General features: G+C 42.7%; 1 protein-coding gene across 1 annotated transcript in view; it reads right to left on the bottom strand.

Annotated features, from left to right (window-relative positions):
• Positions 1–4677: 4677 nt before the first annotated feature.
• Positions 4678–25143, bottom strand: part of PDIA5 (protein disulfide isomerase family A member 5) — a 104096-nt gene continuing 83630 nt past the window's right edge. The window contains exons 15-17 of the mRNA XM_074594150.1: positions 17741–17811; positions 8958–9092; positions 4678–5929 (exon numbers count right to left, since the gene is read on the bottom strand). Of these exons, the coding sequence (XP_074450251.1) occupies positions 5849–5929; positions 8958–9092; positions 17741–17811 (287 nt within the window). The 3' untranslated portion in view covers positions 4678–5848. The remainder of the gene's footprint in view (positions 5930–8957; positions 9093–17740; positions 17812–25143) is intronic.

Below are 25143 nucleotides of genomic sequence, written 5' to 3'. Positions count from 1 at the left end.
CTGTGCACATATTTGGCATTTAGACTGTGACGGATTTACACATTTGCTACCAAATGAGCTGCAAGAGCTAATCAGCTCGGGCAGAATTGCACATATTAATGAAGAAGGCTCTTCTGCATGCCTGCGATGTAGACACCCACTTAACTGGGGCACCAGAGACTAATTTGAAAAGATTTTTGTTCACGTAGAAGCTTTTTTCCTATGATGAATGCTTGCAGGGAATCATGTGTTGTAGAGAGGGAGGGAGTAGTATCTGCGAAATCTGACTAAATGGTTCTCATTACTGAGTGATGGAAAAGCAATAGGAAAGATAATTTATTAGTGGCTCAAAGCTAATGAGAATAATTAGCACTGTGATGCTTTCTAAGCAAACACAGAATAACTGTTCCTTAAGGAGCACCGCTGCCCTGCAAGAGCAGCAAGTGCCCTGGGCAGGGAACAGGTCGGGCAGCTGGGTGGAAATGCCCGGACATCCTCCTGGCTTTAATTATGGGCCAGCACTGGGGCTGTGGTTCCCTAAATTTTGGGCTAACAGACCATCATCTTGCAGACCTCAAAACCAGCTACAGTGGGCTGATGAATACAGAGTTCAGCTTAACTCCTCGGAAACCAGAGTCCAGAAATCGCTGCCTTAGATACTGAGATTTTTTTGCAACATTGCATCATACAGTGCCTGCCAAAACCTCGGAAAAGCCGAGTCAGTTGAGGGTGCTTCGCAGGGAGTATTTCAGCAGTGCTGGTCAGTCAGGCCTTCCAGGAGTCCTAGTTGCCAGCAGATAAAATGGTATTTGGAGTCCTTTCCTTTGTGCAAACACCCAGCTACCCTCCTTCCTTAATCGGTAAATAAAAGCAGGACGCACAGAGAAAGTGTAGCATCTTCTCACGACCAGCCAAATAAAATAGCGGGAGAAATTCTGGTTTCCAATCAGTTCCAGCACAGAGCAGTTACGTACACAATTGGATTAGCCGAAGGGCTGCACACCCGCGGTTCCAGCGGAGCCACAGAACGCTCAGGGATGCTGGGCTGCCAAAGGCAAAGGAAATGCCAGCCTTTGGCCCCGACACTCAGCACCTGCTGATAAAAGCTAATGCCTCCCCTCCCCCCGCCTCAGTTTTCGGAATTTACTCCTGCAATCCCAGAGTACTGTTACAGACCCACTCCCACTACAGCAAGCCTATTAAATTAAAATGAGGTGCACGTGGACAACAGTCCCCACTCCCCTGAGTGTTGTTTTGAGCAAATGGCTTGTTTCATAGTTCGTAAAACACAGTTGGCAGTGGTGTAGTATTATTCTAGGAAATCCATACAGGCAACGTTTCTTTCTCTTACTACAGCACCATAAAGAATACGGACAGTGATTTTGTTTTTTATTTTTAAAAGGAAAACAGACTATGAAAAGATCTGTAGACTAAGTCACCAGGTCTTGACTTTTCTTTTGAAAAGCAGTAAGCCTCTAAAATCAAAATCACCCATGAAGCAATTCCATCTGAAATGAGACTCTGGAGCATTCTCTTAGAGCTTACTCATGACGGGAGTTGCATCTGCTTTTTTACTCCCCAGTTAAATGCTGTAAGAACATAAACCTTACCCCTCTAATCTTTTTTGACCGTTAATATCAATCTGTCTTTGTGGATGACTACTGAGAGAATTTTAAGTCAGCAAGATTCAGGGACCTAATTTGGTCTGGGTGGAAGTTTAGAGAAATTCCCAAGGCTGTTTTCACCCAACTGCACCAAGTTAAGGAGGGGCGTGGGGGTCAATGGGGCTGTCATATCCAGAATGCAATTTTACAGGGGGAGGAAAGAAGAAATGGAAATTTGCTAGGCTGCTTTTCTTGATTCAGATTGGAAAGCAAGTTTCTTCCCGTCTCTGCTCTAGGAGTTCACAGAATCATAGAATCGTTTTCTTTGGAAGAGACCTTTAAGATCACTGAATCCAACCGTTAAGCCAGCACTGCCAAGTTACCACTAAACCATGTCCCTCAGCACCATGTCTACCCATCTTTTAAATACCTGCAGGGATGGCAACTCAAGCAGTTCCCTGGGCAGCCTGTTCCAATGCTTGACAACCCTTTTGGTGAAGAAATTTCTCCAAAAATCCAATCTAAACCTCCCCTGGCACAACTTGAGGCCGTTTCCTCTTGTCCTATCGCTTGTTACTTGAGAAAAGAGACTGACACCTACCTGGCTACAACCTCCTTTCAGGTAGTTGTAGAGAGCAATAAGGTCTCCCCTCAGGCTCCTTTTCTCCAGGCTGAACAACCCCAGTTCCCTCAGCTGCTCCTCACAAGACGTGTGCTCCAGAGAAGAACACAGTTATTGAACCAGAGGTAGATGGATAACTCCTTTACAACAGAAGCCAAATTATCCTTGTGGGCTGCAAGGGACTGGGATACAAGCTCATGCTTATCTTCGGACTCCAACCTAGGTTTTCCATAACCCAGAGTATTCACTCTCCTGGGACATTGTCCGGGCTCCCTTTTCCCTCCTTTTCGCGGATGAAACAAATCCAACATTTCAGGCTCTGTCATTAGATGGGGAAGCCATTTCCCATCCAGCGGCTGCTAGTCTGCACAAAACGCTTGGTCCTGCTACCAAGAGACTACCTGTAGTCTGACTACGCAATAGGACTCGGACTTGCGGGCTATTTATATCATGTTTAAGCCAACACTGGGGAACAAAGCGATACACAATCCCTGCTCAGCCTCTCTGCTATGTACACATTTTACGCCTTCTCAACAAGACTTAATCTGTTTAGGGTTAACGGTGTAGCGGATGAATCCCAGACCTTTGAATCACACCTTAAAAGGGACCCGTAATTGCAAGAGCAGAATCTCTGATTCACTGCAAGCCATTTGTTATCAGCAATTAAGTTTCTTGCTGATAAATGATTCACGATTTGAAAGCCCAAATTACTCACTCTTAACCATGGCAGAAATTCCTTTGTGGTTATCAACGCCTGGGCTACGCAGCTACTACGATGGGCTGGAAAGCCCGAATGTGTGAAATGCCCAACCATTTAAATACACAAAGTAAGAGCTCTTACATGTAAGATACTTTTCATTTGCAGTTTGCAGAAAAAAATTTTAAAGTATTTCAACTTGACTGAAGCAAATACAAACATAAACTGACTTCCCTAGCAAATATAAACACCAACTTCTGCTTTACTGGAGGCAACAGAATTACAACTGTGTAACTGAGGTCCAGACCTGGTCTACTAATTAAAAAGGCTTGGAAGCAAAGCTCACAGTACACTCTAGTTCACAGTACATAAGGCTTTTGTCAGCCATTTGATGTAATCGTTTATGGTGTTCAGAACTGTATTTTTCAAAAACCATTCAGACTATAAACCAGATGAGTCATGACCCTGTAACAGAAGGTAAATTATTCTCAAATATTTTATATTTGTGCATTAACACATGATTAGCCAAGAAAAAATGAATGCCCAAGTCCAAGAAGTAACTGACAAAAGACTGAAGGGAAAAATGAGAATCCCTAATTTTAATTTTATTATGGTGTAACCAGCTGTAAGGAATTACTGGTCTGAAGCACAGTGTGCAATTGTCCTATCCTAAACATTTAGTAAAGCCTATAATTCAGAATGATCCTGACAAGTGATGTCACCATTGGCAAGCTATGATTTTTTCTTTTTTTTTTTTTTTTTTTTTTTTTTTTTTTTTAGGAAGTCTACATTTCTCAGCAATTAGCACTAACATTGTCACAGCCTATGCACAGAAATGCGCAAGCATTTCTGAAGATTGTATTTCTTTAACGCCAGCTGCTTTGACTCTGAGATCGAAAAAAAAATGCAGTAAGTTCTGGACTGATCATACTTGATAGTTTGCTGATAAGCAAAAGAATTTCTGTTTCAAGTCAAATGGCATCAATATACATTATTTCTTAAATGCAGGGCAGTTTGCTACTGATAGCTTGAAAGAAAGAATTACCGTGGTCTTATGCAAAAGAACTAAACACAACGTGAAATAACTATGCTAACAGAAAAGAAAAAAAAAAAACCAACCCACAGTAAGAGACTTTATAAATTAAGCTACTTTCACACTAGGATATTATGTACTACCAGGCAGCTGATTTTTTTAAGTGAAGGGACTCATCAGGTGCCTAATAAGAGAAGATACTTGGCATAGCTCCATTGCTGTTCAAACTGATGTCATGGTTAACAAGCTGGCTACCATACAAGGCCAATCAAGCTACCGGTATTCCAGATTACTCACTAATGGCTTCAGCAGCTTAACGAGTGCCAAACGTACTGTGCCATTAATTGGGCAAGAGAGAAAAAAGTATTGAGAAAAGAGGTAAGATGCCATTCACCTCCTGAGCAGCACAGCACCGAGTTGTCCATTAGCACGGCCTTCACCGAGGAACCAAACCACCAAAAGGAAATGAGATGGGCGGACTGAGGAGCAGGAAGAAGATTTGAGACCCAAAGCGCAGTTCTTCACTGTAAAAAGCTGTTTCGTCCGCCCGTTGAGTGCCAAGGCAGATGGAGGCCAACCCTCACGCTGCCGAACCCCCTGCCACAGCACCCAGCACACCTGGACACCGGGCTGTCCCCAGCGAAGGGGTGGTGGGCACCCGTCCTACATGCGCTGGCTCCTCCTAAACCACCACCAGCTGCAGTCATGCACTCAGCGGGGAAGAAGCTGAACAAGGCTGATTAATGATAAAAATACTTGTCTTTTTTAAAATTTATTTTTAGTTCAAAGTGAATCACAACTTCCTGCCCCTCCCTCTCCCCTCCTGTGAAGACACAAGTACCTCCAGATCAACATTTTTACATATTTTTTTTTTTAAAAGTATCAAGAGTGTAACACATTTCAACTGCTGCTAATACAGGTTTTACAGTGATGATTTTGTCAGAGAGAGATTGTTTATGCAACTCCTGAAAGAGCTAAAAGGAAAAATCCCATGTACAAATGCTGATCAACTTTTGGCATGTAAACACATAATATATATAGTTACTGCATTATCAAAAGTATTATGCATTTATCAAAGCAGTTGAACACTTTCCAACACGTATTTGATATGGGCCAATCGTAATTTGAAGGGAGACTATACCCTCTAATGGTGACTGTATACCCCGATAGGGTAATCACGCCTGCCATAACTCACAGAGGCATTTGACAATATTGATGCCAAAAAAGGAGGGTTTAGTTTAATTTTACCCATGCTCTGTTGCTTTTTGATACTTGTTTTAATTAACTCAATACATTCTATAAAGGTACGTAAACAGTCCTGATTTAAAGACCAGAGAGATTTAAATGAAATCAATAGATCTGGACTGGTCAATGTTAACGTCTTCATTAACTCAGATACTTATTTATCCCTGAGCACCTTAAAATTGTTCCCCCAAATCTCACTGAAGAACATGTAACTATTTCACAAGAATGTAAAACTGCATTTGGATAAATCTGTGTCTTACAAGTCCCACTTTCCTTCGCTGGTTTAAAAAACAAAACGAAAAACGTGAACCCTCCCCTTTGTTTTTTAACATGTACTGCAATACCTTTAAAAAAAAAAATCACCCTATCAAACAACATCACCTACAGACACACTACAGACTACAAAAATATTGCATAGGAGTGTCAGTGGGCATAGTCTCACAACATGAGAGAAAATGCTAAGTTTTCTTTAAAACATTATGGCAACATTCTAATTTATTTTCCTTTTAAAAATCAAGTGGTTTCACTTTATTTCAAAATTGTACAAAATGGCCATGGCTGTTTATAAAAAAAAGTCTCTGTCTTGAGAATATGTGAAGTCTCAGGTGCATTAACAAAAGACCTGGAACCATTCACAGTGCAGCGGAAAGCTTCTTTTGAGGCAGAAACTACAATTCATCCTTCTTCTTTCCCACTCTTTCATGGTCTCTTTCTCTCAGGGTTCGCATGAAAGTGGTGAATCCAGACTCCTGGTTTTGAAGAAAGAAAAATATGGGTCATATTTTTACAAACAAGCCAAAACCATGCGTCACGAACACTTTTAGCTGCTGTATCCCATGGCAGAATATAAACTAAGGAACAGTTATTGCTTCTGCATTGCCTCATCGTGTAGTGCTCTGGTCTGCAATTCCAAGGGGAAAATATCCACACAGATGCCACATGTCAAATTTTGAAGAGATCGGGCACAGAGAAAAAGGCCCTAAAGCTCACAGGACAATGTAAAATCTGTCCCTAGAAATGCCACCAATGCCTGTTCGTCAAAATCGCTCAAAGACATTTTCACGTCACATTTGTGTGCTACTTGTGTCATTTTGAAAGCAGTTACTGGTTGGCTATAGACACGTCTGCCACTGCTCCTCATTCCTTAGCAGTTTTGGTAATGACCTTCCTCCTTTTCTACACATTCAGATGAAGAGAACTACATTTTTTCAGGTTACTATCAAAATTATTGTCAAACAGTTTCAAACCTGGATGCCTAGATGCTGACCTCTGTATTTCAACAACTTACAGTTTCTGATTTCTAAGGCTGTCAGATGCCAGCAGTTTCCTTTTCCAAAGAAAGCTCTGGGCACAGAACACAACTCGCAGGCGTTTCAAAAGGTTTAAATAGGTGGAGGTGTGAGCACCTGTGCTGGAACACACTGTCCACTGGTACAAAAGCGCTGTAGTTGTCTGGGCAAATTACACCATTTTTACTGTTAAGCAATCCAAAACCAAGCCAATCAAAACTGGTGATAAAGATGGAAAATACAAAGAGGTAGAGAATAACAAACAGAAGCCAAAAACTGACTTTAAAAAAAAAACCAAAAAAACGAATTAAAGAAACTAAACCAAAAAGGCCCAGAGCTGGGAAGCTTTTGAGAAGGTTGAACAACAAAAAGACTTCTAAAACTACTCACTATTCTTCCATTGAAAAAAACCGAAGCGACAAGTCTTGGCCATACACCATCTGAAGACATCTGGCAATCACTAGGTCCCACTGGAGGACCCCAGTTTCACAGCTGTGTGTCTGGAAGTCATTTAAAGTACACTTGGATCAGAGGGTATCCTGACTCTTCCTTGCTCGAAATGCCTGGGGTGAAATGCCCTCAAATCTCTGCTGTGGAACTGCAATTCCCTTGGAGGTGTGGAGGACCACTTACAGGCTACCGCTGGGGGACATGCTCTTCCCCATAGACAGTGCTCCAGCGTGGGGTGGCAAGGAGCTGAGAGCTCCTTCTTCTCTACTGGCTATGGCTCCTGCTGCAGCAGGTCATGTTACTCCCATGGCAGCTGACATCGCCTCTGTTCTTCCCTGCCCACGTGAAACGACGATACAGCAGCTGGACCACACTGAACTAAATGCTCATGGACATCTACTGATTTAGGGCCAGAATCAGGAACAGAAAACACGTCCCCTGGCTCCCACCGCTCTCTCCTGAGATTTGTTTTGCAAGGTAGGAGGTGGTTGGCCAAGGTGGTTCAAAAGGTGTTGTCATGCTGATGGTAAGTCCTTTAACAACGCAATCCCTTGTTGCTGAAACAGATGTGTGAACAGACCTGGAAACTCCATGGAAGGCACTGTGCTAAGCACTGCATCCAGCGTTACCACGATAGGAGATAACAAAACCTAATTTGATGCTGCACAAGCAGAAGACCATAGGTCCCAGGAGAGGTGGAGGATGAACCGTTGCCAGCAGCAGAGATTGCGATGTTCCTGTTGGGTAATTTAATTCTACCCAAGAAAGGGTTGGCTGCATGCAAGGGATTAGTCAGTCCACTTTCCAGCACAGGGATAATCATCTCCCAACTGCTGTGGCCTCAGAGCACTCCTGTTTTGCTAAATTCTATTTATCAGCCACCACAGATCCTTCCTTTCATATATCATTTCTATAAGTATGGGTTAGAAATACAAAGATTGCAGCTGAAATTTTACTTAATTGTTGGCTACTACACCCATCTTTACTTTAAGAAAAGATCCACAATCGGAACTAAACACAGTATCCATAACAACGCCTGGATCGGCACCGCAAAATGGTAATTATGGGGATCCTAATGCTGGAGAAAACTGGGGGGATGAAGCTTCATGGAGACTTCCCTAAGATCCTTACTGACAAAGAACCTCAGAATTTGGCTTTTTCTTCATGCATCTCTGTAATTTGGTGAGCTGTAATAGCAGCAATAACTTTCAGGCAGGGTTCTTTTATCAAAATACTGGATGGCTTGAAGACCCCAAGTCTTCCTTGCATACCCTAGCTCCTCCGGGCAATCTATCACTGCTGAGAAGTAACCTCCCTCTAGGAAGCTATGACAGAGAACACACACAAACAATTGGATTGCTCCCTTATTTTCAGGCACTTTACAACCATGGAGGGCATTATGCCATTTCTGCCCCTTATAGCATATAATTAGCTGGCCACAGCAGGACAAGAGAATGAAACTTCAGCCCATGGGCTAGATGGCACAATTGGTCTTTCCATCCTGAGTTCCAGGAGCGAATCTGATTCAGGGAGAATGAGATATTTAGCTTCCCCCAGTCTCCAAAGGACAGCTTTGCCCCTGCTATAAAACCAATGGTCTGTCACCCTTTGGCAGCCCAGTGGACCCGTAACATGTTTGCAGTATACACGCTTTCCAGATCCAGGACTGACAGGAGCAAGCTCTGTGTTTTCTGGCATTTCTGCACCTAGCAGCAGCCCATGCAATAAACCCCTCACTTTCACTCGGTCCAAATTCACTTGCAGACTTCAGCTTAAAGAACAGAACAGACAACAAAGCGTTACCGAATCTACTCCTTTTTCCTCTTCTCACATTCCTAAAATAGACCAAGTATGTTCCTCATGCAGAGATGTACAGGGGTGTGGTACACAATGATTCATCCATGTAAGACAGTAACAGAAGCGGTTAAACATCCTTCCAGCATGGTAAAAATTTACTCTGCAGTTTTTATTTGCAAGGCAGCGTAGGCAGAGGAGACCTTCCTCCCTGTAGCAGGTGATGATTCTTGCTTTCACTTACCCCTCTTTCTCCAGTATATTTTTCCACAAATTTCCCATAGTTGTAATAGTTGAAGGTAGGGTAGCCGTCAACCCCCTCCTGCTTACACAGGTCATGATTCTGTTCTTTGGCACAGTCCACTGCGGCGTAGGCAATCTGAAACGAAAGAGATTGGCATGAGAAGACAAAGCAAGACTTCACAGTTATGCTGCTGCAGCTTAGATTTAACACTAGGAGAGACTCAAGTCTTCTGCCAAAAATGCAACGGCTTTTGTAATGGCTCAGCTGTGGAGGAAGATCGGAGGGTGGTCATCAGGTCAAGCCATGCGAATGGAAGAGCAGAAGCCGGTTCCCTCCCGATGAAATGCCGCTCACACAGCACCCGGCCCGCGCAGCTGCAAGGTGTGTTCAACTCACACAGCTGAAAATCACCTTCCTGGCCTCCCCGCTGAGTGCTCCGTTAGGCTCCAAACAGGAAATCCAGAGCCTGTGTTAGTAAAACCAAATCCAAGCACGGCGGTCACGGCTCTGTCACGCTGCAGTATTTTTCCCGCACTTTGGTTTTAAGTGATGAACAGTAACAGGGTGACTTTAGTAACAGTAATGACCCACCTAACCCAACCTCCTTCCTGTGCCATGGCTAATGTTTGGAAAAGTCACCTCTTCTGTTCTTGGACAAACATGGCTCGTCACCTATGCAGGCTATTAATAGATTAATGATTTCTACCCCAAATGGCTTTTGTAAACTCCATTCAATTCTCCTAAGGTCAAACGGGGATGGGTGAGAGGCTGGAGCACTGTCATAGAGAAGAAGGTTGCTTGCGTGCCATCTCAGCCCGAGTTTATGTTTCCTTTCCTGTCTTTTTTCAGTCTATCCTTTCAGGTAGGGCCTGTATGTTATGTGCAGCCATTAGCCAAGTGGGCTTTAATTCCCTTTGAAACCTCTAGATGCTACTGTCACACAAACAAACCCCGAGCAGGAGAGCGGCTGCCGTGCTCTCAGCCTGCCGGCAGCCCAGCAACACCCTCGGTGCCCGCCGGCTTTGGCACAGGCAGAGTGAGGAAGCGCAACCTCGCGGCCCCAGAGCATCCCTTCAGGCTAACCCTAGTTTAGACTATTTGACATTTGAAACCTGAATCTGTGAAGTACTAAGGAGGGGCTGCCCTCAACATTTCTGATAAGGAAACAAACCACAATTTATAAGCTTCCACTTAAAACTGCCGAGCCCTCTGCTGTGATTTTGCACTGACGGTTCCCGCGGGCGGCAGTTCTTGCTCTGAAAGTACAGGCTTGCCTTCACAGCCCCGTTACGTGCTTTGCTGAAGAGCAAGCAGGTTTAAGTACAAGCTATGTAAAAAACCCAAACAAATTAGAGGAACGATGTTTGCAATTGTGGGTTACAATGTATCAAGTGCTAATTTCGGAGCAGCCACATCTTAACTTGAAATTTCCGTTCCAGGAGCCTCCTTCAATCAATCTGATCAAAATACCTTTTGCTTGCATGACTTTAGGGTTGCAGTTGAACTGTTCTTCCGTAATTAAAAGATCACTTAATATTCCACAATGCCCTCCAGTTTCATGGTGACACTGTCAAAACGAGAAAACCTGATCTCATTATCCTAGCAGTAATTAAAGAGAGTGGCAAAGCCAACTTCAGTTAATTTGCTTGTTTTGTTTTGGCTTTGAAAGCCTGACAAGACAATACTTGGTAAGATCTCACTTGAGCCTACCTGCCAACGGAAAGCACTATATAAAGTGAGCAGCGTTCTTACCTTAATTACTTGGTTTCTGTTTCCCTATTTTAAACATTAATAAGGCCATTACAGAAACAGGGCTCTTGAGCTGTTAAAAACAGGTATGATCACACTTTTTTTTTTTTTTCCCTTTTTGTAAACAGAAAGACTCCTACTCATTCAGGGCCAGTTAAAACGAAAGGTTAGGAATAATACACTGTAAAGGAGTTTCATCTAAGTATTTATGCCTTCCTGACCTTAGCAGCCAGCCAAAATTTAGAGCCCTGTTGGCTACTTTTGTGTAAAGGAAAGCTTACAATGGGGACAAACATTTATTTCATGTCACGGTATTAATGTAGGAAGAATAGAGGAGGTCCTGGTTCCCTAAAACCAGGAAGAATAAATAAAACTGTTTTTTTCTCACTGCTCTAAATATCACGCAGGGAGAAATTACGGCCAGAAAAAGGGGAGGGTATATGTGCACTCATCCAGATCTTAGTAGCTAGCCTGATGCATGAAACTTTTGTGACTGATGACCCGTCTGTTCTTAGATAGTGTCTTGGAGATTAGGAAAAGTACACTGGATGGAAGAGAAGCCCTCTTTATCTGTACCTCTCTGGAAACATCTAGATTGGCTTTGGTTGGAACAGAGAGCCCTATTTCACTTAAAAAGGCTTTTGTGGGAATAGCCCCCAGTGAGGAGAGGGCATGGAGGAACGCAATGCTATAAGCTACTGTTAACCTTGTTAAAGCACATCTTCATTTGTTGCCTCAAAACAGATGACTGATGGAGGTGGCTTCTGAAAGGAATGCTTAGTAGTCAGCTTGAGATGCAGCTCTCCTCTACAGAACGTGGAAGTCTAAGCTGCGCATTTGTTGTGCACTGAATTAATTCACAAAGATCCCGGTCTAAGTCTGGCTGCAACAGTCACGTTAGCCTAACGCTATGCCTAATCTAACAGGTCTAATGACGAGGGACGTGTATATCTGGAGTAGCGTCTGGAGGATATGCCCATGGTCTGTCATTCTCTAAAATGCTCCTGATGCAAGCTCCCACACAGCCCCACGGACTCGTCGCCGCTCCTGCAAATCTCATTTTGAGCCCAGCTCTTCAGAACATACATTCCCGTTCAGTTATTTTTACAGCCAGTGAGAGAAGAGAAATGGCAATTTTCAAAAGCCTTGTAACTCATACAGACCCAAGAAAAATTTCATAGACCGGCATCTAATTCCCAAGACTGTATCTGAGGCTGCATTTCAAATGCCGGCTGCCAACAGTAGCTGAGTAAGAGTACTTAGGAGAGCTTGAGTGATTACTTCAGAGTGGAAATGTTAAGGCAGCCTAAATATAGAGCTTGCTACCATCTCTATGCACTCATTACCATAGCATCACAGTCCTAATTGTCTTGCCTGTCTCACAGCGGAAGATCAAATATAGCGCACTGCAAAAAGAGAAAAGTAATGCTGAAAAACACTTGTAGCAAAACACACTTCCGGACTGAGGACCAATTCCAATCTCAGTTCTGTCAACTTCAGACAGCTGAACTCCGAGACGTACCAGAATTTCAGCAAACAGCACCAATGCCCTTTGGTTTGTTCTGTTTGTGTTACCATGGGCTGCGAATATTAACCTCCATTTTTGGTAGAGGAGTCTCCTACACTAGTTCCCAGTTAGGGTGAATCACTCCATGACTATACTGAAAGGCTGCACATAAAACGCAGCAGCCCACGAAAAGAAAAGCTTTGCTTGAGTCCTGGCTCAAGTTAGTGGTGATATATTGCAGAGAGGTTTTCCTCTCACTCTCAATCTTCTTATCAATGATTGTTTTTTCTGCATCATTAAAGAAGAAAAATGAGTCAGGAAATATAACAATCAAAAAAGACTCTACCAAAATCTGGTTAAAGCTTTCTGGAGAATACTGCTCTCAGAAATGATCTTCATATTCAACTTCCAGCAAGAAGCTACATGAAGTTTACTGGAAAGCATAGGTTAGCAAGACCTATATATATGCTTTGCCTTGTAAAAACACTAACTTTATTCAACCAGAAATTTCAGACAGATTAAGCATAAGACATCCCTGAAACGCATCCAGAAGCCAAGACATAATCTCTCATTAATTCCCTCTCATTAAGAGGGAAAAAACCCTTTAAAAATCTGTGAGAGCAAGAATCTCTCCACTCTAGAAAAACCCAGAGTAACAGCTTTCAGAAGACAAGATTGATTTTATGGAGATTTTGATTGTTAGGGCTAAAATTTAATTTCTTGAGCTTTTCTAACTTTCCTATAACCAGGGGGAAAAATCCACTGAAAAAACATTATAGGAAGAAAAAACCGTAAGTGCTATATCTGTGCTGCCTTACATATTGACAATACATCATTATATACAAGTTCCCTCTCCAGAGGCAATGCCGTTGAGGTTTATCACCATCCTGTTCAGAAGCTGTAGCAAGGATAGAATAGTTATCAAATGAAAAGACAGTCAATCAGAGACTGTGGACCCCAGAGGAAGTTCCTTGGAGCACATCCAGCCTTCCTGATGTTATTGGTAGTTCCTCACGACTACTATTCAGCTTATAATAATTAATAATACCAGGTTAGTATGCATAATAATAATGCATAAAAATTAATACCAAATTAGTATGCATGTCTCCTTTATTCCATAGTAGGTCTACTTTAACACAACTCTAACAACATCTGGGATGTGAAAATATCTTTATCTTAAAAGGGAAGTCCCACAACAATGTTTCATGGTTTTACCAAAGAAGTGGGAGCTTAACTACGGAGTTGCAAAGTTAACTCCACACGGCATTAGAATGTGAGCAATGTATGACCAGCTCTGAAGAGCTCTTAAAAAAGGAAATAGAGCACGGCATATTGTTCAGATGAAGTGGTCTGATGGTGAACGCTGACCTATTGCAAAAATCAGAACTTTTATTTTAGGTGCTTAAATAGAAGTGGAGCTATGCTGAAAGTGTGACCATTGATCTCCATGGGGCTCAACTGTAACAAAAGGATGATGCCTTATTTTTTACTGCTTAAGTTTTAGAAAGGAAAAGAAGTACTTACAGTATCATCTAATCATACATCAAGAATCACAGTTCCCTTCCAACAGAATTATGAAACAACTTTTTGCTCTAGAAGGATCTTGCAGGTAAGGAACACAATTACATCCAGCGGTTCAAACAGACGTGCAGAAAATTGAAAGTGGGATCCCTTGACCTTCCACGTAACTCCTCCTTTCTATTCTTAAACCTCTTTCACTTTAACAGTTTGTCTCTCAGTCACCATATGATGATATAGTAAAAATATCCCTGCAATCCTAGTTGCTCTCCTGTTAAAATATGTACTGCCATACACTGGTTTATTGATTCAAGGAAATAAATCTCTGCTGGAGCTAATATTGACTTTTGTTATGAAAATGGAAGTGAATAACTAACTGAATATTGATTTTTGAATATATTGATATTGAAAAAAATTAAAATAAAAGTAAAATTGCAGCATGAAAAAGAATGCTTCCAAGCAACATTTTTAAAGTATAGTCAATTCCAGACAACAATTACCTGATTATTAGAAAAAAGTCTGTTGTTGCCAAATGTCTTAAAAGCACCTAGGAATAAGAGAGATGTGCATTCTTCTCTATGATTACTCCATAGGTTTCTGTTTATATTAGCTGTTCTGGATCCTAACGGCAGTTACGAGCTGTTCTGCTAAAGCTTGTTTCAATTCAGCTACTGTTCTCAACGTGAGAGGCTTTGCAAATGGAAGATTCATTATTAGCTGCCCCGATGTGCCACAGCAGCATTACCATAGCTGCAATTCATCAGCTGTTCTCGAAGCAGGCATATTTGCAAAGGGAAGATCCATTAGCAGGCACCATGACGTACAGCACTAACATCACCATATTTAATGAGGCTAATTAAAAAGAAATTCAACTCATGCTTTTTAAGCAAATAAGGATCAAATTCTTGGTCAAACTCAGATATTTAGCTCATTTGGATAACTCTGTACAGTGATTTGGTTGGTACCATGATTTTAAACCATGGTTGAAGCCCAGAAACACGCCGACAAAGCCAATGCACGATACACCCTGGGGACTCACCAGTGTCACTGCTGACTTGCACCCCCTGGCTACCACCCCAGCTCACCCCATCGGCTGGAACCTCTGCCATGGCTGTTTCTGTACAAGCTCACCAGAACCCAGCTGCAGTGCTCTGCTTTAGTCAGTGCCTTTGTACAGGAATAGTCTTCTGTTAAAACGGAGAAGACTAGTCAAACACCAGCCCCCTGGGGGGAGTTCCAGAGATTTGTTACTGAGAGGCCTTGAGGAGTCAAGAGCTTTCCTTCAGCAATTCCAAGCTGGAGCATCACAAATCAGTTCCTTCAAGCTGAACTTTAGGATCAGCCAAAAGGCAGAATGCAGATTTTTTTTGAAGATTTAGCTGGTGCCCTTTCAAGAGTCTCTGGAGTAGCTAGTGAACACGCCTTCCTGCTCTTCAATCTGTTCAGCAAAGTGACAATCCTCACATTTGCATTTTCTGACGTACACTGGTCATTGCCAAAACTCAAGCTGTGGAGCACAGGCCAAAGGCAGCTGCATGCAAAGGCCACGATGCTTCAAGGCAAGAATGCTTCAGATAGCTTTTTTTTTTTTTTTTCCTCATTTTTCTTCTTTTTAAATAACTGAAAGCAATATGCTAACTGCTTCGCTAGAGTAGCCTCTCCACTGATCTGGTCTTACTGGCACTGAATTTCTCCAGGTAGATGGAGAGATGCGGAGGCTCTGGTTTAGGGGTTACACCCAGAGCAGTGTTTCGCAATAGCCACACCACTGCCCCAGGCGAGCGTGCAGGCTCCGCATTTCTGCTCAAACCACCAGCAGTGATGTGGCCAACAAGAACTGACATTCGGGGCCGATGTTCCGAGCATTGTGTTTTTAAACTCTGACTCCAGCAGTGCAGATGATGAAAAAGTACACGGCATTACACACCACCCCGGGGCGGGGAGGTGTCTTCTGCGCCAAAATCACCCCCTTGGAGCAAATCCGCAGAGCCAGAGACACGTATTTAACAGCTTCAAGCTCTGCTCATCTTCAAAATTCCAATGTAAAGACTCAAAGTCTCCCAAAGGATACCTTTTAAGCTACCATTTATAACAAATCCAAGGCTGGAATGTTTTTGATTGTTCTTTGGCTTCTGCAGAATTAAACGTTTAATTAAAGGACCACCCCTATTGAAGATACAGTATAAATGCTACCATACTCTGTTAAAGCGAAAAAACCTTTCTCCGGGGGCTGGGGAGGAAGCCGGGGGGGGGCGGGGAGGACAGACATTACTACAGATTAACAATGAAAATTAGTAATCTTTCCCTGTTTTTGAAAGTAATACTTCTTCCCTCTTAAGCAGCAATTTTACAGAAGTTTAAAACCATACAGAACTATGCATTAGCCAAAGTTCGAGGGCTCGGCCCAGTTTGAAACACGGTAATGTTCCCAGCGCTGCTTGTGGGAACAGGCATATGCCCTTCTGAAGTCTTAAACAGGTTTATTTTCTTTTCCACAAGGGCACAAACTGGCAGCAAGAAGCATCTTGGCAGATTATGGCTATACACAATTAAATAGGGCTCCCCGATAATCAATCCCTGGCACTTTCACAAGTCACCAGGGTGGAATAACATCATTTTCCCTAACTGCTCACACCTCTCTGAAACTGTACCAGCCTTAATAATCCCTACTGGCTCTCCTGTTTCAACTCATTACATTTTATACCTCCCCACTTCAGCCTTAAACTGAAGTCAAGAGTTGCAACCGTCAATCACTGCTCTGCTCTTGGAGTCCTTTCATAACCAGCAGTCTGAACCGAAAGCTGCACAACCCTGCATTTACCACCACCACCACGTCCAGTGAACTGCGCCATGATTCTGATTGCTTGTTAATACATCCTGGGGCTCTAATAAGCAAGTCTCACATTGTTTTGTACATTTGCTTCATCTCCTCTGAGTGAAATTTTAATGAGTTTAGGAAAGAGAGGTTTCACTGGGAACTACCAGAAAAGTGGAAAAACAAGGATAATTTTCTCAGAGATCTGAGCACACAAATTTCCAGCAGTAAGAGAACTGAAAGCTGCACGCCTCTAAACCGTCTGTGTGCCAGAGGGCATAAGTGATGGACTTCTAATTTTATGCAGTCAGTGATACAGAATGATTTGTTTCTTGTCAATCTGATGCATCGTCTGTGAGTTACAGAAAAGACAAGAGGAAAAGAAAAAAGAACACCACAGAAATTCTTCCCTTCTGGTAGCAGGCAAATTAATAGGGGCGTAACTGTTTCAAAATTACCTCTTCTAATTAAATTGCCAAATCTTTTCCATGCCACTCCTAAACACGAAGCAATTGTGAAGTCAGAACAAATTTGGAGATCAGAATGAAATACAGTTTACTCAAAGATAATAAGCAGGTTTCTGACTAGTCATCTGGTTAAAGCCAGTAGCTCAGGTGAGTTTTTTTAAATCCCAGATATGCACAGACTCAGTTAAAAAGGTTCGGCTGATGCAAGGAAATTAACTGGTGTGCTTCAGCCATCAGATGTATTTTCAAGGTGAAAGCACGAGGGTCCTAGAAGGGCCCAACATCCCGGCCTCAAGTCAGCCAACTTACAGAAATATATTATATTTATGCTATGCAAGCAAAGATTAGTTACACGATTGAGGTCTTCAGGACTGTCACACAACTTGTGGTTTCTCCACACGCGCCCCACTTATGGCTGACAAAAGCTGAAGGGGAATGGAGATGTCATAAATTAACTTTTATTAATCTTCCAATGAGAAAGAATGTGTTTTGCTTCCCAGAAAAGAACTCTTCCACAAAGAATTACAAAGAAAAGACAACAAGTAGTAGAAAACAGAGTAACTCAGTTTGACCAAAACCATACAATGCCTAAGATGCGGATACATTTCTATTAGCATAACAGCAATTTTATCTACAAGCCTAACACCCGATCAATAAGCAAAGCCTGTAAAGTACAAGTGGTAGAAAACGTTCTTAAGTATCTCTGAAATTATTAACAGCAAGTTACCTTTCGATCTTCTTTAAAGACTTCAGCAGCGGTTGTAAAATGCGGAATGGCATTTTTACAGTGTGGGCACCCTGTTTGACATGGGAAGAAAGAAACGGCATAAACATTAGTTGTAAATAAGATACTGGGACAAACTCAAGACACAAGGTGAATTAATGGAAAATTTGTATCGAAAGTAATTCTAGCCAAGGTTCTTCAGTTCTGGGAAGAGCAGGACAAGGCATCTGTAGACCATGTGTCAGCTACATGAACTTAAGCACGCCTTTAAAATCCCTCTCACTTCAAGCAGTTTAAGTGTATACTTTTAGTTCAGTGACATCCCACAGAGGGACCACGGTGCAGGGGACTTTGCTCTACCGCCTGTCCCATAAGAGCACTGACAGATCACCAGCCACAAACCACCGAAATGTTTCCCTGCTGCTGTACCTCCTCATGGGCATTACCACGTGGGTTATTACTGCTGTTGCTTCAGAAACAAGCTGCGTTTGGACACAGGAATTAAGATGGCGCAGTTGTGGACAGGAGACTGGAATTTGGAACGGAAGTCACCGGATGAAAAACTCCAAGTTGAAGACCAAGGGGAGTGTTTAGAAGAGTTTGGCAACTGTCTGCATTAAGGCTAAGCCATCGGGATCACAAGGGAGGGGAAGACGAGCAAGTCCAACAGGCCACACATCTTTCACGTATGGAGAGCAGATGTCCAGTCCTGGGTTAGGCTGGCTGCTGCTGGCCTTCCTGGAGACCTTCCTCCCGTCCACCACAAAACAGGCAGCCCCAGAAGAGTTTTACAGATGCAGCACACAAGAACCCCACAGCTTTGTGTGGGAGACGGGCCGACACTGTTTGTTACCACCACAGCACTGAACAAAAGGCCAGTTCATCGCTCCCTTAAACATGCACTAAATTCAGTCAAACATTTTAGAAGCAGCCACAGAAGGGGAACAAGAACTGATCTCTTGATTCAAGATTCAGATGTGGGCGCTTTTAATTCAGAAGTAACGTTTATTGTCTGGGATTAATCTAAACTGCTCTCAAAATATCAATACTAAGTAAGGCTTTGAAGAGGAATGTACCTGCCTACTTTTTTCAAACATAGCATAAAGAGGTTTTTCCTAAGCAAAGACTCAGGAGACTGTTTTTTGCTTAGATGCCAGGAAAAAAGGAAGAGACACACTTCTGTCAATCCTGTAAAACGCTAGCAAAGGCAAAAGAGTTCATCCCACTATTATTTCTGGATAGGAACAGAACAGAGCACAGATGAGTTGCTCACAGGCTCCAATTACAGCTTATGCTACTGCTGTTCATCATTGTAAAATACTGGTAAACAAGTGGCTGTGTTACTTCTAAGTCAGTACTGAACAAATGCCCTCTTAGGAGGCTTGCAGCCACCCTCTCATAAACTGTACTCACTCTTTTAGCTGACAAGAAAAACCCGTATCTGTGCATAAACACTGCACGCTCCTTTTCACAAAGGAAAAGCTGCACACCCCTTTCATCTTCACCAAAAGGCAATTTCATTGCTTACATGCACAGCTTTGAATTTTTTTTTTCTTTCTTCAGAATGGGATTTTGAAAGCACTGCAATGACAGACACATGTCTAAATACAAGGAGAATCTACGCAGTAACTAACAATACCGAAAAGTCAAGGGGATGTTTCCTGGGAAACTGAGGCACTTCTGCAAATCCATCTTAATGGCTTTAAACTCTTTACGCAGCATAATGGCAGTCTATCTTGATGGCAGCCGTGTTCCACAGGGCGACAGTGCAGGTCCTCTACAGCTTATGAACTATTAACTTTGTTGAGCAGTTTGGTATTTGCCTGGGAGAAAAAGGTCAAGAGAAGGAGGAGGCGGTGATGGCGGCCAGGGCTCCAGGCTGCTCGCGTGTCCATCAGCCCACTTCGATGACCCATTTTCTTTCTCACCACTTGCCTGTCCTGTCTGCCTGATACTGAAACGCCTTCGGGTCGGGCCTGTCTCTTGACGAATTTTAGATAATGTCCTGTACTGTGGGGTGACTGCCTCGGTTGACTTGTTAATGCTGTTCTACACAAATAAATCAGAACTGGTGACATCATCTAAAAAGAATTCCAGAGACAAGAAATGAGAAAAATCAGGCACCCCTAGAACAAGAACACTTGTTCTAGTCCACATGCTTACACGTTGTAGTTTACTCGAAAGCACTTCCAACTCTTGAACCAAAACATAAAGGCTCCTAAAACACTTAAACCTTCCAGGTTCCCCTTTCTGCTTATGATCTTGAGCTTAAAATTTAGATTTCACCAAACAGTAACTTTCAGACCCTCAACAAAAGATATTTCAAGAGAAATACGAGACTTCATGGCTTCTTTTTCCCCTCTAACACCTTTATGATACATCAGTCGATGTGTTTCCCACCTCGCAGATGCTGGGCATTCAGTAAAGCCTCTCTCCAAGACCCCACTCAAGTAGCAGCACGTAAGAGCTCTCCATAAGCCACGCTCTTCACGAAAACCAGAACATGATTCAACAAATGACAAGCATATTCTTTCAGACACAGAAAAGTCCAATGATTATTAAAAATGCAAGCTGCCATTTTACAGGGGCCAGTAGATGGCTGGTAAGAAAAGAGCTGTTTAGCTGATAACGACTCAGAGAAGCACCAGTGATGTCCCTTCCAACCCAGCGAGCCACTGCTGCACACGCTGCTGCACTGCGTTCTATAGGTGGCATTGAGAAGGCATGGTGGCATGGTTCTCAGAAAAGATGCACACCTTGTAAGGCCAAAAGAGAGCATCCGATTATCTAGACTGTTATGGAATTTTGGAAGAGACAGGCAAAATCAAACATGCTTTGAGGTTACGGTCAACAACAGCACACAGAGGAGTGCCGTGTAATCCAAAACAATGGGCAGAGGAACTTAAGCCCACAGCTTTTATTTCCTCTTCTTTGTGACCTCATCTTTTCACTCCAATACTAAACGACAAAAAGTTACCTTCATTTACTGATCTGAAGCTCCATCCCTCCTCCCCTCAATTCTCTCTTGGCCCAACCTCCTTTCTTTACTGCACTGTGCTTGCAAAACTAAAACACAACCATATGGCTTTTGGCAGAGCTGACTCCAAGTCCAGTAGGCATTTTGTTAGCCTTGGATATCCATCCATGGAACAGATGTGAACGCTGTGCTGAATTCCCAAGGAGTTTCAAGGAGTCACCGAAAAAGGGGAAGGAGCACATCATATGGAATAGCAGAACTTCATCTGTTACAACTTAGAAGGATTGCCAAATGCAGCAAACACTTGGAAGTCACCCAACCCAGTCATTCTATTTAAAGCACACATGCCAAAAAAAATAAAAGCAGAGGTTGATGTCTTCATTTTGACAGACGGAAAACTTGTTCTCCCCATTCCCTCTTCACACCCACTATCACACGTTTATTTTAAGTGTTAACACTATCTTCCAGATTGGAAAGTGCAAAGAAAGGAAATGTACTGAGCACTTTACATGAGGATAGGAAGTGTGCAGGCTCCATACAAAGGATTTTCCAGATGGGCTGCAATGGAAAGAGATTAAACTAGTGGCATCTGAAGCTGCGGGTAAGGTGTCAAGAACCAAAAGGTCCTGCCCCCTTCTCAGTAGTATTTATAGGACAGTAAGTTACTATGGACTAAAGAAGTGGGAAGATTCATTCTATTTCATTTCAATAGAAAAATCTGGGTAGTATGGTAGGCGCACAGACTTCCTACAAAGCCAAGAGGTGGACTTTCAATTGAGCAGCACTGGAAGCAGCACTTCTGGGAGCAGAGCCTTCTAACGTAGGTGCAGGGCTTTGCTTTACCAATCTGGTTTCTTTGTTTTTACATCATTGTCAAATTTGATCTTAACAAGGTTAACAGCAGATGTGAACTGAACAGTAATTTCCTGTCCCTGACTTGAGAAATCTGAAAGAAATCTGCTCCTGGAACATCCAGCCTTTCCACAGGATCCCAGCACTGGCGCTCAAAACCTCTAATCACTTCTGCAAATCTTGAGCTAACTTCATTTCCCAATGCAGAAACACACTGGCACCACCTGGCAGGAAAGCAAGAGAGCTTGACGCCTGATCCGCGTGCGGTAGCATGTGTTAAGGCCACTCTCCGTTCACAATCAGCAAACGATACACCTTTATTACAGCTCTGGCCAGACATCCTCACCTCTCCGTGCTCGGAATTTTGCACTTCAGAGGCCCCCCCATGCAGCCCGGGGTGGTATCTGCTCTGCCTGACCGCTGAAGCCTGCCAGTGCCAGGGTACCAGGGCTGCCTGCTTAAACCACAAGTCTGTGGATCCATATGGTAACACATCTGCAATACAGGAGTTTTAAGCTCGCTTTGCCTTTGCACTACAAATTTAAAGTTTTACAGGAACCCAGTATTCTCTACGGAGTTTTTCACATTGCGAAGTTGGTAAGGGCTGGGAAAGCACACTAGAGAACAGTCACGGCAGGCACCGTCACATTCCTCACCTTGAAAACCAAGTAGTTCTCAACTGATCCAGTACCTGAAAAATATGGTTTCCGTGGGTAAAAAATTCAAGAGGAATGGCTGATGAACAACAGACGAGGGAAATCAAGCAAGCAGGCTTCATTCAGACCCATTAGCACTGAGGGGCTGGAGAGGGAGTCAGATTAAATCTCCTCTAATTAGAGAGGCATTTAAAGGAAAGATAGTGGGTCTTTTGGGAGATGAAGTGATGGAAAATATATAGCCCAGCTTATTTCCTGTGGACTGAATTTACTGATAGCAGGAACAACCGCATGGTACAGCGTCTTCTCTGGGTGTCTTTGAGGAAAGAACCAACAAAGCTGGCTTTGATTTGGGCACAGAAAGGTGTGGAACAGGCCAGCACAGAAGCTGGATTCATCCTCATGGAAACACAGGTTTAAGGATTCTGAAGAATTTCTGAAGAAATAAAGAAATGAAGAAATAAAGAAGAAATAAAGGTTGAGCTAGATGTGGTTTCCAATGGAATGCCACAAAAAGTTTGAATACATGATGTAAAACGAAGATATCACATAGGGAAATAGAAAAACTTCCTAAGTGCTCATATCACTTTGCAAACTGCCTTTTTTTTTTTTTTTTAAAAACGAAGATCAGACTGAGGAAAAAACAATACAAACCCATTTGTCAAGTAAGGTAAGAAAGACACAAAACTGATATTAAAAACCAAGTGCACGTTGCCCCAAACATAAGAGTAATCAAGCATACATTGTGGTAACAATTCAATAAATCCACAGAAATATCATCCTCTATTCAGAACTGTAAACATTTCCCATGATTGCAGGGTCCCAAGGGATGCAGAAGGGATACAAAGAGGATTTCAAAGCCACGGAACAATCAAGTGAATAACTTACTTATCTTTATTACATTCACATGGAGAATTTTTCATTGGACAGAGTTTCTTTTTTTAACCAAGTGAATTGTTTAGAGATGATAGCAAGTCAAAAGAAAAACGTAGAGATTCTTAAAACTCCAGTGTACAAAAGTAATAGAACCAGATGGCAATTATAAAGATGTCTCCAGAGTAGTGCATGAAATAGATGCACCCTGTTGGACAACAGTCACCTTATTACGTTTAAAATAAAATTGTGAGAAATTTTCAGAATTGCCCAAAGGAATCAAATTCTCTTTCCAAAAGACACAGGTTTCTACTTGCTTAAATATGAAAAACGTCCTGTAAGTTACTTCATGCTTTGTTTAATTTGAAACTACAAAGCCCGGTGATATAATATAACCTCTCTACAGCTGAAAAGTACAAGGTTAATTCAGTTTTCTTAGAGGAGTGGAAGCTGTATTAGCATAGCACATAGAAGAAAGGTGAAGCTGTTTTTAATGAATATAAATCAAAAGCTAACAATTTGTATAAAATAGATAAAGGAAGCAAATGGACATCAAAGCAGTATCTACAGTCAGCAGAGGTAATAATGATGTTTAAGTATAGAAGGGGCTTTAAATGTATTAGAAGCAAAAGAAATCCAAACAATATAGCTTTGAAAGAAAATGATGGAGTTGTCAAAAGGAAATTCACTGAATATATAAATGAAAATATTAAGTGGGTGTGGAGAGGGCCTCTATGTCTGGCACCTCCAAAACGCTGTTTGCACTTCTGGGTCAACAGATGAAGAATGAGTTCAAACTGGAGGGGGCTCAGAAGACCCACAAGAAAAATAACAGGACTGGAAGGCACGTTTCATGGCAAAGGGAGTCAGGAAGCTCCGTGTGCCAATAGCTTAACTCCAAAGATTAAGAAGTGCTAGAAATCAAAAAGAGTCAGTCTAGTTTTCATTCTAACAAGCTATCCAAGCTGGGTGCCAAAGGCTAAGTAACCTCCAGAGCCGGCTGAGAGCTGAAGCCCGTCAAATTCAGGCAGGGAATTCACACTCCCCATCACTAGTCATTTTTAGTCTGAAAGGAAACTGTTTTCTAAAAAAGATGCTTTCACACAGTGGTTCTCCACCCCTGTCCTTGACTCCCATCGCTGAGCTGATGCTTCCACAGAGGTGATACGGTTTTGCTGTCCTTGTATCGTCCCCTGAGCAGCTGGGGGCCGCATCGTGCCAGCCCCATGGGTCAGGCGAGGACAGCCCCCACTGACCCTAATGTCAGCTTCCCAACCGAAGTGGCTCTATGTGCAGATCAGGCATTTTGACTTCAGAAAGCGCTACCTGATACTTTTTGCCCACTGCTAATACAGAATGATGTCTAACCCCTCCCATGTTTTTTCTGTGTGTGCTTTTAGCATCTTGTACATAATAAAATCCAATAAGTAATGTAACAAAGTGGCGTGCATGTATTTTATGTGAGATTTTTCAAAGAGAGACTTTAAACATGCATATATTGTAATGTTGTAGGCTGTTTACATATCAAATATGCTAACTTAAACTATCAGTATTTTCATAGTGAAGTCCTGGCAAATCCTTAGAGATTTGAAAGCCCAGTGATTTGTGAGACCGTGGCATTTGTGCTGTCTGTGCTCTACCCTCAGCATGAGGAAGGGCTTTACTCCTCCTTCAGCCCCCAGCTTCCTTTAGTACCTCTCAACGGGTGATCTCAAACGCTTTAACTAATATCAATTAATTATGCTTCAAATTGCCCCTAGGAGAGACAGACACAATTATCCCCCTCTGCCATTACACCCAAGGTTAAATGGAGTCAGGAAGAGGTTAAGCGACTCCCGGGGAGCACGGCGGCAAGGTGCTGACTCCATTCACTCAACTGCAAAAGCATCGGGGACCCCGAGGGCTCAGCACATGGCAGGATGGAGCCCTCGGCGTGCAAAGTGCAGAGCAGGGAATGACTTTCCGACTCCCCATCTCTGCTTGAAATCATCGCCGTCTAAATAACAGGGGTAGATGCTGCCCTCCGCTATTGGTTTTTAAATGACTGC

This window comes from Larus michahellis, chromosome 7 (assembly GCF_964199755.1).
Source record: "Larus michahellis chromosome 7, bLarMic1.1, whole genome shotgun sequence".
NCBI classification, from domain to species: Eukaryota; Metazoa; Chordata; class Aves; order Charadriiformes; family Laridae; genus Larus; species Larus michahellis.
This window is presented reverse-complemented; position numbering and strand designations above follow the sequence as displayed.